Below are 17,300 nucleotides of genomic sequence, written 5' to 3'. Positions count from 1 at the left end.
ATTATGTTTGTTTTGTATGGCGTGTGTTGCAAGGTTTGATTTATATACTGTTGGATTCATGTATGTCTTTTTGTGCTCATTGTACCTTTAGATCAGTTTTTTCTTGGTTTGGCCGCTATAGAATTTGTTGCAGTCCGAGCATTGTATACTGTATATCCCGTTTTGGTCTTTGTCTTCTTCTTTTTCATAGTTGTTTATTTTTTGTGTTATCTTCGTGTTCGGCTTGTATGTGATGTTGATGTTCAGTGGTTTGAAGAAGTTTGTTAGTTTTTTGGTTTGGTGTCCTACGTACGTAAATGCTGTTCATCGTTGTGTTGTTTTGTCTGTTGAGGTGGCTTGATCCTTGTTCTGTATTTTTTGTTCGATTCTGTTTTCTAGTTTATCTATTGTCTTTTGGGTGTATCCGTTTTTGTTTTCGTCGAAAGCGCTCGCAGATAATTAATAGAAGATATAAAGCTTCAAATCCTTTTTGTAGAATCAAATATTGAAATATATATCGATGGAAGTGTAAGAATTATATTCTTTCTAAAGTGAATTTTACATGTTTCATTATATAAGTAACTTTTTAATAACATAATCAATGTGGGTCTTTCAGCTCATGTCTTCATCGAGATATACTCCCAAAAACTTTGTATGTTCTGAAAACTCAATATTGGGAGAGGTGTTCAGTGGCTTATAGGCCGTCACTCTATTGAAAAATTGAATATATACCGTTTTTTCCCAGTTGATAATTAAAGAATTCCTACGACACCAGTACGTGAATTCTTCAGTCAAAATTTGGAGTGTATCCTCCAGTTCTTCGAAAGAGTTGGCCTCCGTAGCTATTGTCGTGTCATCCGCATATAGAATGATATTGTTGGAACTCACGTGACGTGGCATGTCATTTATATAGCACAGAAAAATCAACGGCCCCCATATGGAACCCTGAGGAACACCTAGTTCCATTTCTTTTAAAGAAGATTTACATCCTGCATATGCATATCTTAATGAGGATCTAAAAGTGTTTACGAATTGGGGTGAAAGTAACCAGGTTCAATTCAATGCCACAAAAACCCAGGCATCTGTTTTCTAATATAGAAGCTACAACCAGAAAATGAAAAATTGAAATATTAATGAAAGCTGAAAATCAAAAAATATTATTAACAAAAATGAAAATTGAAAGATTCCAAACCAAATTACGTCTTGACGTTTCGATTGTTAGTATCCACAATCGTCTTCGGGTGATAACTCTGTTGCGGCTTCTCTTCCTTGTGGAGCTCTTGCTGTCTTCTAGCTGAAGCCTATTCTACCATCACTCTGGAGTAACCATTCCGTTGAAGGTCATTTTTGATGATGCTTATTTCTTTTTCGAGACCTTCCTTTGCATTACAGAGCTCGAAAGCACGGTCTAGTAGAGTCTTGATGATTCCTGTCTTAGTCGATTGATGGTGGTTGGATTTCTGGTTCAGATACTGTCCTGTGTGAGTGGGTTTTCGATATACAGATGTTTCCCATTTAGTGTCGGTCCTCTTCACCAAAACGTCTAAGAAAGGCAATTCGTTGTGGACTTCCTTCTCCATTGTGAAAGTGATGGAAGGACTTACGTTGTTCATGTGCTTCAGGAAAATGTCTAGTTCTGCATTCCCATGGTTCCATATTATGAAGGTTTCGTCTACGTATCTCAACCTGACTCGGGGCTTCTTGTGGGCTTTTTCAATGGCCAGAGTTTCAAATCATTCCATATATATATATATATATATATATATATATATATATATATATATATATATATATATATATATATATATATATATATATATATATATTAGCTATAACCGATGGAAGTGTCGATCCCATTGGCAGTCCCTCATCTTGCGTAAAAAATTCGTCCTTCAATTGGAAGTAGCAGTTTCGTACACACCATCCCAGTAATTCCATGATTACTTGTATCGGTAAGGTTGTTCTATCTTTCAGGTCCCCATCTTCGTATAGCTTCTTCTGTATGATTTGGAGTGCTTTTTCGACAGGAACGTTGGTGTAGAAGCTTTCCACGTCGAAACTGACCAGATGATCCTGCTCTTTGACTTCGATTTCCTCTAGTAGTTCAACGAAATGTCTTGAATTTTTCACAAAAGATGATGTTTTACCTTGCAATGGTTTAATTATTGGTAGTAAAAACCTGGACAAGTTCTGAGTGGCTGAATCTCTGGAGCTAATGATCGGTCTGAGCAGAACATCCTTTTTGTGGATTTTGGGTAGTCCATACAAGTGAGGTGGCTTACTGTCATGCGGTGTTAGTGATGATCGCTCTTTTTCCGAAAAATAGACTTGGTGTTTTTTCAGTTATCACACGAAGACGATTGTGGATACTAACTTGGTTTGGATTTTTTCAATTTTTATTTTTTCATTCCCATTTTTGTTAATAATATTTTTTAATTTTCAGCTTTCATCAATATTTCAATTTTTTATTTTCTGGTTGAAGCTTGTATGTTATTTCCTTGTAATTTCAGATTTTTGTTTCAATAAAATTGTTATTTTCGGTTAATCTTTCATTTTTTTCAGGGATTTCAAATTAATTTATATTATATTAGACAATGAAAGTCAGAACTGATGAAATACACCACGAAACACATTGTCCAACACCTTCAGACACACATTGAAGCTTCTAGATTCCATCCAGATAAGAGCCATCCGACTAATTGGAGACGCAAACATCAGTTGCAACCTTGATAGTCTGGAACATCGACAAAAAGTTGGAGATTTGTCTCTGTTCTATAGATACTTTCACGGAAGATGTTCAAGTGACTTGGCACATTTGATTCTACCATGAGCGGTACATATCAGAGATCTTTTTTGTTTGGAGAACTGCGCTCCAGCAACCGCAGGCACCGCTCTCAGCGCCTTAAGGACTTTCCTGTAGTGCTTGTGTTTTGTACTTAAAAAAATATTTATACAGTCAACATTTGGTGGATGCGCCAGGAATATACCAGACGACAATGTTTTTTCATCATATTTCCTAAATTTACTAGAGCAAATGTAGCATAAAAATTAACATACATTTTAATATCGAGATCCAGTTGCGCAGCGCGGTGGCAGCACAGCACACTAACAAAACCTTCGATAACAAGCTTTTATTAAATTTTTATAACGAACCTTCGTTATGCGCGAAGTGTATGAATTGAGAAAAATAATCAGTGAATTTTTTAGAGCAAAGATGATGGAGGAGAGAAATTCAATGGAAATTTATTATTGAATCGAGAAATCTTTAGAAATCTGCAGACGAGCAAGCTTCAGACGATTCCAGTTTTTGCGAGGGTTTTTCAGACACATAATGCCAGGAGATGAATCAATGTTCAATTTATCTTTTCAAGTTGAGTTATGAACTGATTCAGGGACATTTTATGTACGTGTTATTATGTGAGAAGAAATCTTTCTCGCTTTTAACTTATAATGAAATACAATATACCAAAATCAGAGAACGTTCAAAGGAGAGACAAAAACAATTGAATATGTCAATAGGAACTCACCACAAAGATGTAAAAAAAATCCATCTGAATCACAATCTTTCAATAATGAGCAGTGAATTGAATGTGAATCACTTTTCCACATTCAGTTTGTACGCCGAACATTCAAAATTAAATTGAATGAGTACTAATATAAAATTTCTTTCACAAAATATTATTAATCTCTAGGTGGACTTCCAGCAATTCAATGTGAAAACGCTACTTTTCAAGTTCCTGTCAACTGCGAAAAACTATTCATTCAGTTTTTTATCGACCTTTTTTTTTGGGTATTTGTTACCTTCCACAATCTGAAAAATATAAAAATTAGAATGGAGAACTTTATACAAGTATAGAAGGGCAAACTTTTTAGTTTACCCCGATAAGTTACTGCATAAAAATCAAAGTATTTTTCACAAAGAAAAATCTTCTATTTATCAGTAACTCGTCGTATTTAACAATTTTGCCTATCAAAAAAATTATTAAGAAAAAATACTTATCTTTTACGTTTCGGAGGCCAAAATCTGCCTCCGTCTTCAAAAATGGATAAAAATTCGAATATATTCGCAGTTATTCCTTTTTTGATAGCTTATTTCTTTACTTCTTCGACAGATGTCAAAGAAGTTTTGAATATTCATTCAGATCTTTCAACCAATTCAAAACTTCAGTCATCGGAAAAAAGAAGTCTGCATCATCACAAAGGGACATTTTTAGGGGAAGTTATCCATTATGAAAAGGCCTTTTTGCTATTTTAATTTTCAATAAGTATATAAGGAGTCAAAAATTTCCAGAGAAAAGTACATTTACTTTTCTCTAAGAGTGCTCACAAAATGTATACATTTCGAACAATTTTTTTTCACATGCAAATCAAATCCACTCAAAAAAAAACTTCCGATTATGAAGAATAAATCACACGGAAATCATTTTTTCATGTAGTTTGTGAGCGCAGCGTTCATAATGGAATTGAATCAGATATCATTACCAACGAATACCAAACAACGTAATGTACAGTGTGGTCCACTAAGTGTGCAACAAAGGGGAAACTTTTTTATCATCGATTTTTCAGGAAACTTTATTCCTGACAAAAGTTGGTGCATGTTCTAAAACTATACCAAGTGTACCTGAAACGGCTTCATGACAAACACCATACAGGATAAGCCAAAAAATATAAAGTTCGTTCAAGAGTAAAGTACCCTTATTTCAAAAAATATAGAAATATGTTGAAAGAAAGAGTTGCTTAGAATCAATCAAAAGTCATAGCCTGCTATTCGATTAGTTTTTTTTTTGAAAATTTTAAATTACCCCCGTATAATACATATTTCTACTATTTTGATTCAATATGTATTTGAAGTAACCACAATCAAATTAGTTTGGAGTATTTTTTATCAAATTAAAGTGTATTTGTAAAATTCAATTGGATTTGTATTTTTTAGGTGACCGTTAACTTCACGTTTGTCTCAACGATATTTAACAGTACTCTAGAATAAAACAAATACTCTTTTTAACGAGGCAAATACTTTACTAACTAAATGTTCGTATGCATAAACTCTCAATGAAAGTATAAAATTACTTTTATTCTGACAAGAATGCCTCAACCAGAACAGATATTAAAAAACAATCCAAAATCTATCGCGGATAGTCATGAACAAAAAACACATACGCCCTAAAACAATACTGTAGTTTGATAGTGTGGCTTCTTAAAACTTGCCTGTAAAACGTTTTCATATATGTCCTTAATTAAAAATGCCTTGCCCAATATTATTAACGTTAACTGAAAAGGCAGAATTAGTTATAATCTGTGGTGATGGTTATAAAACAATGCGCGAAGCTGCAAATATTTTCAACGAGAGGCATCCATACAAACAAATTTGCTATTCAAGTGTAAGTAGAATTTTAAAGAATTTCAAACAGACCGGCTCACTAGAATATAAACATAACACGGAGCGTACGAAACCTGTATGCACAGAAGAAAACCAGCTTGACGTACTTCAAGCAGTAGTAGAAAATCCTAGAAGGTCCACCCAATAAATTAGTGATCATACCGGCATAAAAAACCTCTGTGAAGCATATTCTCAAGAAACATAAGTACCATGCTTACAAACCTACATTCATTTGTACATTTCAAGAAAGAGACTATGATTTGAGATATGATTTTTCCATGTGGATTCAGAGTGGAATAGAAGAACAGCGAGATTTTCATCGATGTACTCTGTTCGCAGATGAATCTACTTTTACAACAAATGGGGTTCTATCATCACAAAATTGCAGATGTCAACCCAAATTTTATTATTGACAACAACAATATACCACACCAAACAAACGTTTGGTGTGGTATATTGATTGATAAATTACTAGGTCCGTTTTTTTTTCGTGAGAATTTCAGGTACTTGAACTTTTTGGAAACTGAAATAGGAGAGTTTTTGGATGATATGGTATTAGAAGAACGGCAAAAGTTATGGTTCCAACATGACGGATGTCCTGCCCATTCTACTACAAATATTTCTCAATGGCTGAATAGGACATTTCGTAATGAATGGTTGGGACGAAATACCGATCCTCGATGGCCTCCTCGTTCTCCAGACCTTACATCTCTAGAATATTTCTTATAGAGATACTTGAAACAATAATGTTGATGAGCTTGAAACTTCAATACGAGTTCGTTGCAGAAATATTCCCGCTACTGTGTTGCGATCTACATTAAACGAATTTTGTGAGCGAACAATTAGATGCATCGAAAGAGAAGGAGGACATACAGAGACGCTTCGATAATTTTTATTGTTAGCACCTGTTGAGTTGTTAAGTTACCTACTGTATTTTTCTGTACTATCGCTTATTGGTTCTTTTTTGTTCATGGCTATCCGCGATAGATTTTGACAGTTTATTCATACAAACATTATACTTAGTAAAGTATTTGCCTCGTTAAAAAGAGTATTTGTTTTATTCTAGAGTTCTGTTAAATACCGTTGCAACAAACATGAAGTTGACGGTCACCTAAAAAATACAAATCCAAGTAAATTTCACAAATACACTTTAATTTGATAAAAAATGCTCCAAACTGATTTGATTGTGGCTACTTCAAATACATATTAAATCAAAATAATAAAAATATGTATCATACGGGGGTAATTCAAAATTTTCCAAAAGAAAAAAAATCGAAAAGCAGGCCATGACTTTGTATCTGAACATAACTTTCAATTCTAAGCAACTTTTTTTTCCAACATATTTTTATATTTTTTGAAATAAGAGTACTTCACTCTTGAACTAACTTTATATTTTTTGGTGTATCCTGTATGTTTGTTTGTGTCTGTCCTATGTGTTTGTCATAAAGCCATTTCAGGTACACTTGGTATAGTTCTGGAACATGCACCAACTTTTGTCAGGAATGAAATTTTCTGAGAAATCGATAATAAAAAAGTTTCCCATTTGATGCACACTCAGTGGACCACACTGTATAAAAGAATTATGATTTGAAATTTAGCTGAAAAGGAAAATTTCAATATGTAGGTAGACTTCTTCTCAAGTAAATGAGTAAAAGGATGTTCAAAAACATTGAATTTTCCAGTGTCTGATTACTTTTCAGCGGAATATAAACCCTGATAATTCAAAATCTTTTTTTTTTATTTAATTTTGTGTTGGGGACATTTTTTGATAACTTTACCCCTTCCCCTCGAACTCTTAATGGTAGCTCGATTGACACACACCCACTGTATATAACGAAAGATTCAGATTAATTGAAAACCTTTTTTTGAAGTCTAAAAAATGGAGATCAATATTGCACACCATCCAGTACAAAAAGATACAAAGATTCGCACTAGTATAAATCTTCTTCACTCAATACGTGAGACATGGGTTATTTGTAACGGTCCGTTTGATAAAACTCGGGGAAAAGATTGAAGATAACAGTGGCGGTACTGAAATTTTATTATAATTTCGAAATCTGTTACGATTTTTTTTGTAATCTTGCATATGTACTACACATTCAAGGTTTCACATTATTTTACATATATTTATATAATTTTTTTCATATTTACATTTCTTTGTGTACTCGTTACTGTCTACCGCTACTCGTGTAATTTATTCATTACGTAAGTAAGTAAGTTTATTTGACTACGTTACATTACATTCGTAGCAGGTCATACAAAAAGTGTAGGTATATACTAATATGTATACATAAATAATTCAATGTATAAAATTTAAAATTTACAAAATGACTATTTTCGATCAAGTTGAATGTAGTAAAAGTACGAAAAAGCCTAACGTAATTTACTAACAAACAAAGAATAATTGTGTTGATAAGACGTAAGAACTGGTGCTTCCAAATATTCTCTCACTTACAGAAACTATGCTCTAATGAGATATTTTTCACTTCACGTTTGAAATGATGAAGATTGGAATTTTCGATATCAGTATGGAGTTTGTTGTAAAGACTCAAGCCCAGAGAGTTGCGAGATGAAACAGTAAGTCTGTAACGAGGAGGATTTAACTGATTTGCATTTCGCGTTGGATAATTATGCACATCAGAGTGTGTCATATATTCATTTATCGTTTTGTGAATCTCGATGACTGATTCATAAATAAAAAAACAAGGTAGGGTCAATATTCTATATTTTTTAAACAGTGGTCTGCACGTTTCTCTAAAGAGAGCACCATCTAAAATTCTCATTGCCCTCTTTTGGAGGCGAAAAACTCGTTCTAACTGAGTAGAGTTTCCCACAATAGTATGCCATAGCTCAAGTGGGACTGAAACAAGGAATGGTATGCCATTTTGAGAACATGGCCGCTCAGACATTTTTTCAATTGTCTCAGGAGAAATGACTGGCTGGAAAGTTTTTTGCAGCTCAATATGATCTGACCATGAGAGGGTGTCATCTAAAATGATACCTGAAAGTTTTGTACTAACCTTTTCTGACTTATCAACGTGTGTTTTAAACGTCATACTTTGAGATTTCTCGATAGTCAATAAAGTTCACCTCACTTCACTAAATCGTTTCTCTTCTAAAACAGATTTTGTCTCCATATTTTTGTTTAATTTGGAATATATGGCTCTATTTTGAAGCCAAATCTGAGTGGTAAAGAACATCAAGTCTTATGTAAACATTACTCTGTTTGAAAAAACTGTTAAAATCTGTTCTTCGGTTATCCAGCTGTCGCCCCCTACAAACAACAACTCTTAAAAGTCGAAACTTGCGCGAGCTAAAGACTAACGAGGTCTTACCTTTCAACGTGTGATTCCTAACACGTAAAGCTTCAAGTCAAAGTAAGTGGAAACTTTGATGTATTGAGTCTAGAGTAACTAAATATGATGGTAACCCTGAATGGATTTTTATATACTGATCTCATACATCATACATCACGCTACACCCATTTTATAAACCGATTGTTTTTATGGTTTTACCAAAATCGAAGATACTTTGAACCAGTTATAACAATATTTTTCAACATACCTTTGTTTTTTACATTATCCATTATATTCAATTTTCTTTAGTTTGTCAATAGGTTACATTTTTCCTCCACAGTGGAATCATGATTGATTTCTGATTGGATTTTATTTTCTAATTAGCTGTCATCTCTTTACAAGCAACAACAATCTGGAGTCGAAATTAGTACAAGCTAAGAAATAACGAAGTCTACTTTTCAAAGAGCGACTCGCAGTAAATGAATCTGTACTTCAAGTAATGACAATTATTTTGTATATCATCATTTACATCACCTTTATGCTTCGAAACGCCCCTGGAGACCGTGTCTCCTAGGGGAATAACTTATTTATATTGCTCTTTGCAACCCTTACGACTTTTCGTGAATGCCAAACGTAGCACCTCCATTACCACTTACCTATTTTTCCGCCTGTTTTATTCAGGTTTATTCAGCCGGAGGAATCCAGAAAGTAAACTTTCTCGCGTCCGCAAAATCAGAGGACGTTTTTCCATGTGAAAGGCTGGAAATACCGAATTTGTCACTGCGGAATTTATTGTTTTTCTGGCTGACACTTCTGGGGAAGGAATCGCTTTATATCAGTTTTTTTTGTACGCGATTCGGTATGGAAAAGGTGGTAAGGCTGTTTCGAGCAAAGCTGTCAGGGAGATGTAGGTTGTCCAAATACAACAGAAGATTGAATATACACTTTTCTGATTTGTTTTTCACATGATTGTCAAAAGAAACTGGGTTGCGGTTGATAATATTATCAGCAATGATTTTGATGAATGAAAAGTTGTCCATTTCGTGAAAATTATTGGAGATTCATTTGAAGTAAGTGAGCCATTACTGGATCACAGACAACTGCATCAGGATCAGAGTGCATACATAGCAGATGTATCAAGGAAACCCACTTAATAAAAATAATAATGAATTGTCTTCATTTATTCTGGCTAAGTTTGGTTTATGCTACTTTTCCACTCAACCAGTATTACGTACATTTCACAAATTGGTATATGGTTACGAAATAAAAATTAAATGAAAGTTATTGAAAGATGTTCTGGCAGAATCTTCCAAGATTGGCTCACTCCAAGGCTTTCATTCACCTTCGCAGCTTGAAATCAAACAGTTGTTGAACTACAGTAGTGGTGAACTACGATGTCCAACAGGCTTTCTCACAGGTTACTGTCATCTGAATCATCCTAGGCAGAGACTCGGACTGTCGGAAGGCAGTGTGTGTCACCTCTGTTTGGAAAAATGATGGGACAGCACAGCACATACTTTGTGTCTGCCCCGCTGAGGACAAAATCAGGTTTTCAGAGTTTGGCAGAGCCGTATTCTTACCATATAACCTGAAAGACCACTCACCATACAAACTAATTGGCTTCGTTGAGAACCTGGGTTTATTTGGTCGAGTATTAATAGGTGTGAACCACAATGAACCCTTGCGGGTTGTAGTGGAGGGTTAAATAGACCCACTAACTTTTGACCCAACCTAACCTGTTGAAAGATGAGTTGAGATTCTTACAGAGTGTTGTTGTGATAACTGTTTACCGAATGAATTTCACTAGTTCGGACTTCCATTGTCAAAAATAGAAAATGATTTTAAATCCCTGGAAAAACTAAAAAAGTCATCACCCGAAGATGATTGTAGATATTAACAATCGAAACGTCGTGAACTAACGTGGCTTGAATCTCTTAACGTTCTAATTTTACTCGTATTTTATTTCAGTATTATTTCATTTCAGGTTATTTTTGCTTAATATAATTGTTATATTCAGCTATTAATTTTTAGTTCTTCTTCTTTAGTTGTTTCAGGGATTTCAAATCATTTTATATATTAGACAATGGAAATCCGAACTAGTGAAATTCATAATGAAACATTGACAATCGCCTTCAAACAAATGTGTACCGAATATTATCGTCTTAATTTTCTTTTTGAATCACAATCATGATTGTGGTATTTTATATCCATAATATATATTGAAAGTGGTAGCAGCTGTGGAAGAATATTCTTAGCTATATCTACATAATACTTCCTTTTGACCTAAAGTTTTATTAAAACAACGATAAAAATAAAATAAAAACAACAATAAAAATTAATTGGCGCTCTGGGGCGACTTCATTGATTCCAGTGGCGCATTTGCTTTTTCAGCTGCGGGAAAACCCGGAAAAACCTGCAGCACAACATCATTTGAAGATCTTGAACTAGCAATGTCCTCTCTCTTATAAAACAAAATGTTACGTGTCTCCAGAGGCTCCAGAGGCTTGAGTTTGACTACCGTCAAACTTAAACCAGTCCGTTTCTTCTTTGACCAAGGCGTAATAATGACCAAATTCAACGCCAGAATCACAGTGAACAATGACTGCATAAATATTATAATAGTGGTCTGCTAGGTTCAAATGTTCATCTATTTCGAACATTCCAAAGAGTTTCTTGCTTCCGTTAGAGGTTGAGTCTTGTTTGAAAATCATCAGTGTTATTATTAGATTGACTGGAGCCTCAGCTATACTTGTTTCCTTATAAGTCAGTTAGTTTGGCGCATGTTTGACAATACAGTCGATCATCAGCTGTTGAAAATTCCATTTTCAGATGATTTAACAATAAGCTTTGCACGGACTGGTTATTAGTCGTATTAGGAAAAGCTAGATGAAGTTTCAGAAATTCACATAAGTTTTCAATACTTCTTGAACATTTACCACAAAGTAAACAAGTGAGGATTTTTCCAACAGAAGATTTACAAACACAAGACGAGATGGGCTGTACGGAATCATTTAGTCCAGAGCGGTCAGGAGTATTGATTTTGCTATTGTTTTGCTCACGAAGACTATTCAACAAGAACCCCAAGAATTCGGAACAATCCTCTTGTTGTCCTAACGAGTATCTAGTGGACTTCAAAGACTCCAGGAAATCGGTTGGAGGGAATGATGATACCTTCTTACGAAACTGCAGCTGCATGAACAGTTGTTTGAGTTTGATGAATAAGAAGGAAACATTCCCGTTCTCGTTCATCATTAAAACTTCGTTCTTGAAATTCTTCGTCATGAACAACACTTGTAAACTGCTATTCATGTAGCAAGTGTTTCCTAAATTATCCAATCCAATTTTCTTCTCTAGATTTTCAGGACAACTATCTACTGATTCGTAAGGAAGAACATGTTTCACAGAATCTCCATAAATAAGGTTAGAGATTGCAGTAAGAAACGATTCTTCATTGACAGCCATTGCGACTGAGAAAGCTTATGAGAAATATGCTGGAACTTACGAATGCCATAGATATAGCGTAAACATGAATTTTAGACTTTTTGTATCCTGCACAAATCTGAACTATCCAAACAGGGAAAATATACAGGTGAACAGTAGGTGAACTGTGAAAGAATGAGGTTCTGGCATGAATTGGTTTTTGTTTAGGTATGCTCGGTGAGGGTAAATTAATCTTAAGTTCGCGTAATCTCTCTGGATATATAGTGAAACTTGCTTTTTGAACCTGAAATTATTATCCAAAATCAAGCCAAGATTTTTTGCCTCCGGTACTATATTTAGAGTTATACCATTGAGAGAAATAGTTACTTGAGGTAAAGCATTTTTTATTTTCGGAAAACAAATATTTATCATTGTCATATTAATATCATCTACTCCAGTTGCATTAGTTTTCAGGCAATTTACTACATATACAACGTCTTCTCCAGATACAAGGTGAAATTTGAAATTATTTTCGTCCAGATTCAGGGATAAGTTGTTATTATAAAATTCAACAAGTTCTTTGTTGTCATTATTGAAATTTGGGACACTGTTTACAAAATGGGGTTTACAAATCCTTAGAAAAAGGAAAACCTTCACTTTGCCTGTTAATCGACCTAAAAAAAGCTTTCGATACGGTTGACCACCAATTACTATTACAAACACTGAACAATAATGGAGTCAGAGGTATATGTTCGAAATTATTTGAAAGTTATCTACAAAACAGAAAACAAGTTGTTAGAATAGCAGATAAAACTAGTGATGAGTTAGAAATTGAATGTGGAATTCCCCAGGGCACAGTGTTGGGCCCCAATGCAATGCATCTAATGCCTGTCCTTATGACAACCTCAATATTCTGACTACACAAAACCATACAATAACAATTCAGTCTGTTAAACAATCGAAATACTTAGGCGTATATATTGACACACATCTAAAATGGGATTACCACATCAGATATATTATAAAAAAATTCCAAACAGTCCTCTACAAATTTCGGGTTCTCAAAAGATATGTACCTTTCAACGAACTGAAACATTTATATACGGCCCTTGTTGAGAGCTGGTAGGGAATTTACTCAAAATTTAATAGAATGAAGACACCATTGCAAAAAGACAGTATTATTGCCTTTTCCCAAAATTTTTATCAAGAGTAGCCAAAATTCATTGTCTTAAATTCAATATTTCTCTTATATTGTGTGTAATTTTGTTCAGTGTACTGTCTATATTATATTTGTGTAGTACTGAATGTATATATGTTCAGTTGATATAAACTAGTCATAGGTATATTCTATTTGAAATGTGTAAAAAAAAATATGTAGATTGTTAAATATGTGTAGATTGTTATTTTTATTGCGAAACAAGTGACTTACACTTATCGCTTTCCTACTTTTTTCACGTTTTCTGTAATGTCTATTTTATATATTGATGTAAATTTAATCATTTTCATTGTAATGTGCATAAAGTCATTATTATTATCTGATGGGAGTTGATCCAGCCGCTTCAGGGTATGCTTAGGGGTGGAGCTCCATACATAGGAATAGAACATAGAATACCTTAAAGAAGGTCTGATCTGAGGTTTATAAAGCATCAAAAGTTGCTGAGGTGTGTACAGTTTTTTGGTTCGAAACAGTGTTCCAAGTTTTTGAGAAGCAGCCTGTGCAATTCCAGCAACATGACTGTGCTAAAACACATTGGTGTAAATTTTAACCCCCAACAAATTTATCGAAGTAGAAAGCGGAATTGTCTGTCCTCACATTATTTATATCTATCCGGTTCGGAGAAATTTATCTTCGAAGAAGAAAACCGATGTCTGGGTTTTTGTGGCAAATGAACCTGGTTAGTTTGACCTCGATTCGAAATCACTTCCGGATCCTCTCAAGATATGCAACCTCCTGCTGCCGGTGAAGATGTGCATCTACAGCCGCAGCTGATGTTGGATTCTTTGTTTTTTCTTAATGAGTCTTTGATATACAATAAAAAAAAGGTTGGATACAATAGGGATCCCTGGGGAACACCTGCATTGATCGGGAAAGTACTCTTAAGATATCCAACGACGGTCACTTGTAGGAAACGTTCTTTCAGGATGCTGGATAGCCATACACAAAAATGATCCATCGAGTCACAGCATCAAAGTTTGGCCAGCAAACCCTCATGCCACACACGGTCAAAAATACTTTTCAAGTATGATGACACTCACTTCATCAGAAACAGATACAGAAAATTTCCTTCCTTAACGTTATAGTCATTACAGAAAAAGATGAATTTTATCCTAATATATTTCTTTTCACAAAGCTCGCTTCCTTCTTCTCCTTCATATGTATGTTTTCGTTCTCTCTCGAGCCATTTCAAGCCTCTCGTTGCGAACTATATTTCACATTTCGATGAACATTCAATAGCTGAATCAACCATAAAAAGGCATTATACGTTTAGGAAAATCGAACAAAGAACAAGGACTGCGCTACTTTCACATATCGGAGTTTCATGTCGCTACTTTGGAGATGATTTTTATGTCACACATAGAGATGGAGGATGAATTATTCTTCGAATTTGAAGGGGGAGGTGATCAAGAAAACCATTTATTCCAGGGCCGCATTCAGGATGTTCTCCTACAGGTCGAGCAAATATGAAGATGATATCTTCAGTGATATTATTTATTCTGATCGAAAAACAAAATCCATCAGAATAAACGTCAAATAAATATAGTTTGAAAAAACTGAACAACATGCTTTTGAAGAACATCGAACTGAAAAGTTAAAAATATTTTTTCTACTCCCGCACACACCGTTCACGAATCGTAAAATGTAATTTCACGCCCTTGTGCGTGAAATTATTTCTACGCCCTAGGGCGTGAAATAAACCCATAAGAATAACATGGTACATTCAAGTGTTTTTATTACCAGTGCGTGAAATATACTCATAAGAAATACATTGTAGTCTGTCCATAAGACCTAATACATGAATATTTCGCTGATAGGCGGCCTTAGTGCATCTTTTGTTTAAGAGCAGCAATAAATCATAAATAAACTGTCAAAATAGCTTGATCATTATTGTTGTGAGCTCATTGTTGAGATTTATTTATTAATATTTTAACATTATATTATAATGGATTCTGATCATTCAGATATACGAAGTACCCCGCCGGATGTTATGGATGCAGCCAATGAGGCTAGTAAGACTTTATTACCCCAAAAATCATTGAGCGTGTATGAAAATACGTATGAGAAATTCATGGCATGGAGGAAAACAAAAAATATCAATTCATTTTCTGAAAACGTAATATTGGCATATTTGTCAGAATCATCCAAGAACTTTAAGGCAGCAACACTTTGGAGTAATTTCTCAATGCTAAAAAGTACCATCAGCATTAAAAAAAAATATAAATATTAACTATCCTAAGGTACATGATTTTTTAAAAAGGAAGAGTGAGGGATACGTTCCCAAAAAATCCAGAGTTTTGGAGAAAGAACAAATACTGAAGTTTATACAAGAAGCTCCTGACGAAAAATTTTTATTGACCAAGGTAAGTTTAATGTCTCACGGTAGTATCGAATAAATAGAAAATAATATCTATAAATAAAGTAGATCCTAATAAGTATAGTTGGCCAAATCAGATATATTATCTAAAACTATGTTAATGTGATATCTAACTATGATCTTCTAAATTATTTTAAATTGGACGTTGAGAATCGCGTTTTCACACATTTGTAAATACGAATGGTTCAGCGGTAGTGCGTCGGCCTCGCGCGCCCAAGGACCTGGGTTCGATTTCTGACAGCCATAATCATTTTTTAGTTTCTATATTGTAATTTCTTTTTCTTTCAGGTTATACTAATATTTGGACTTGCTGGAGCTCTTAGAAGAGATGAACTGTATAAACTGAAATTAGATGATATTGAAGATTTAGGTACAATACTCATAGTAAACGTCCATGATACAAAAACCAAAATCTTAAGAAAATTTACCATCACGGAACATCTTGAAATATACCGAAAATATACGGCACTCCGTCCGCAAAAATACGCAGAAAAAAAATTATTTATTAATTATCAAGGTGGAAAATGTACCTGCCAGATCGTTGGTATAAATAAAATTGGTAAAGTTCCTTCGGTAATCGCAAAATACCTAAATTTACCTCATGCTGAACAATATACAGGCCACTGTTTTAGGCGGTCATCCGCCACGTTATTAGTAGAAGCTGGAGGCGATTTGCTTACCTTAAAAAACATGGAGGTTGGAAATCCTCTGCAGTGGCAGAGCATTATATAGAAAACTCAATTACTCAGAAAACTGATGTGGCAAATAAAATTTTATCGCCTCAAAATCAAATTTCCTCAGCCCCTATCGCCACTACTTCTATCATCTCAACTTCCAAGTCAAGAAACACACTAATAGAAAAATCAAATGCTGCAGGTGTAAGTTTTGGAATGGTCACAGGTTCCAATATTACTATTAATAATCATTATTATTCCACATCAGAATGAAAACCAAAAATAATAATCTCAGTATAAGAATTAATTGTTAATTTTATAATATAGGTACTTACTAATTATTCTGAAATTCAATAAAGCTCTTTAAACTAATAGTGCTTAATTTTCTCTGTATGGTCGTAGAAAAAGTATAGTGTGCAACATGTGCGTGAAGACTTTTTTACACTCGCGTTGTTTGCGACACTCGCCTGAGGGCTCGTGTCGCAAATTCCACGCTTGTGTAAAAAAGTCGATTTCACGCACTTGTTACACAATATACTATTTTCAAATGAGCTTAAAACAATAGCCAAGGAAAAATATTAGGATTATTGTGAAAAAAAGCGGCGGACCCTTGACATACAAAAAATATGACACAAAGCGTCCACGTTTTTTTCACAATTCTGGTATTTTTCGTTCGTTATTGTTTTGAGCTTATTTAAAAAAATATATCTAACTTTTCAGTAAGATGTTCTTTAAAAGCGTATTTTTTTAGTCTTTTAACACTATATTTATTTATTCTAAACTTTGGGATCAATCCTGAATTGTATATTGTTTAGAAAAATGACCATTGATATTTTCTGATTTTGGAAAGGGAGCTTGAAAATCAGCTACCAAGCCCAAGGCAGCAGGCGCGCAAACGAGGGTTACAAATAAGGCAGCAGGCACGCGTGTTAATAAAAAAATTACTTTTTTCAAATGA

The 17,300-nt window shown here is 34.3% G+C and overlaps 1 protein-coding gene across 1 annotated transcript; it reads left to right on the top strand.

The window, feature by feature from the left end:
• The first annotated feature begins 5,222 nt into the window (after positions 1-5,222).
• On the top strand, positions 5,223-16,714 carry LOC141485396 (uncharacterized). The gene is made up of 3 exons (XM_074181966.1): positions 5,223-5,360; positions 15,532-15,654; positions 15,957-16,714. The coding sequence occupies exons 1-3, from the start codon at positions 5,223-5,225 to the stop codon at positions 16,398-16,400; spliced, it is 705 nt and encodes a 234-aa protein (XP_074038067.1). The 3' UTR covers positions 16,401-16,714.
• Positions 16,715-17,300: the final 586 nt, after the last annotated feature.

Source organism: Leptinotarsa decemlineata, unplaced genomic scaffold (genome assembly GCF_025532065.1).
Source record: "Leptinotarsa decemlineata unplaced genomic scaffold, Ldec_3_MD MMD2_tig00026328_RagTag_RagTag, whole genome shotgun sequence".
In the NCBI taxonomy this organism is placed as follows: domain Eukaryota; kingdom Metazoa; phylum Arthropoda; class Insecta; order Coleoptera; family Chrysomelidae; genus Leptinotarsa; species Leptinotarsa decemlineata.
The sequence above is the reverse complement of the archived record's forward strand: the minus strand, read 5'-3'. Positions and strand labels throughout refer to the sequence as shown.

Coding starts and splice junctions, on each gene's coding strand:
- LOC141485396 (XM_074181966.1), top strand. CDS start 5,223: ATGCCTTGCCCAATATTATTAACGTTAACTGAAAAGGCAGAATTAGTT. Junction 5,361..15,531: donor AACAAATTTGCTATTCAAGT/GTAAGTAGAATT, acceptor AACTATCCTAAG/GTACATGATTTTTTAAAAAG. Junction 15,655..15,956: donor AAAAATTTTTATTGACCAAG/GTAAGTTTAATG, acceptor TTTTTCTTTCAG/GTTATACTAATATTTGGACT.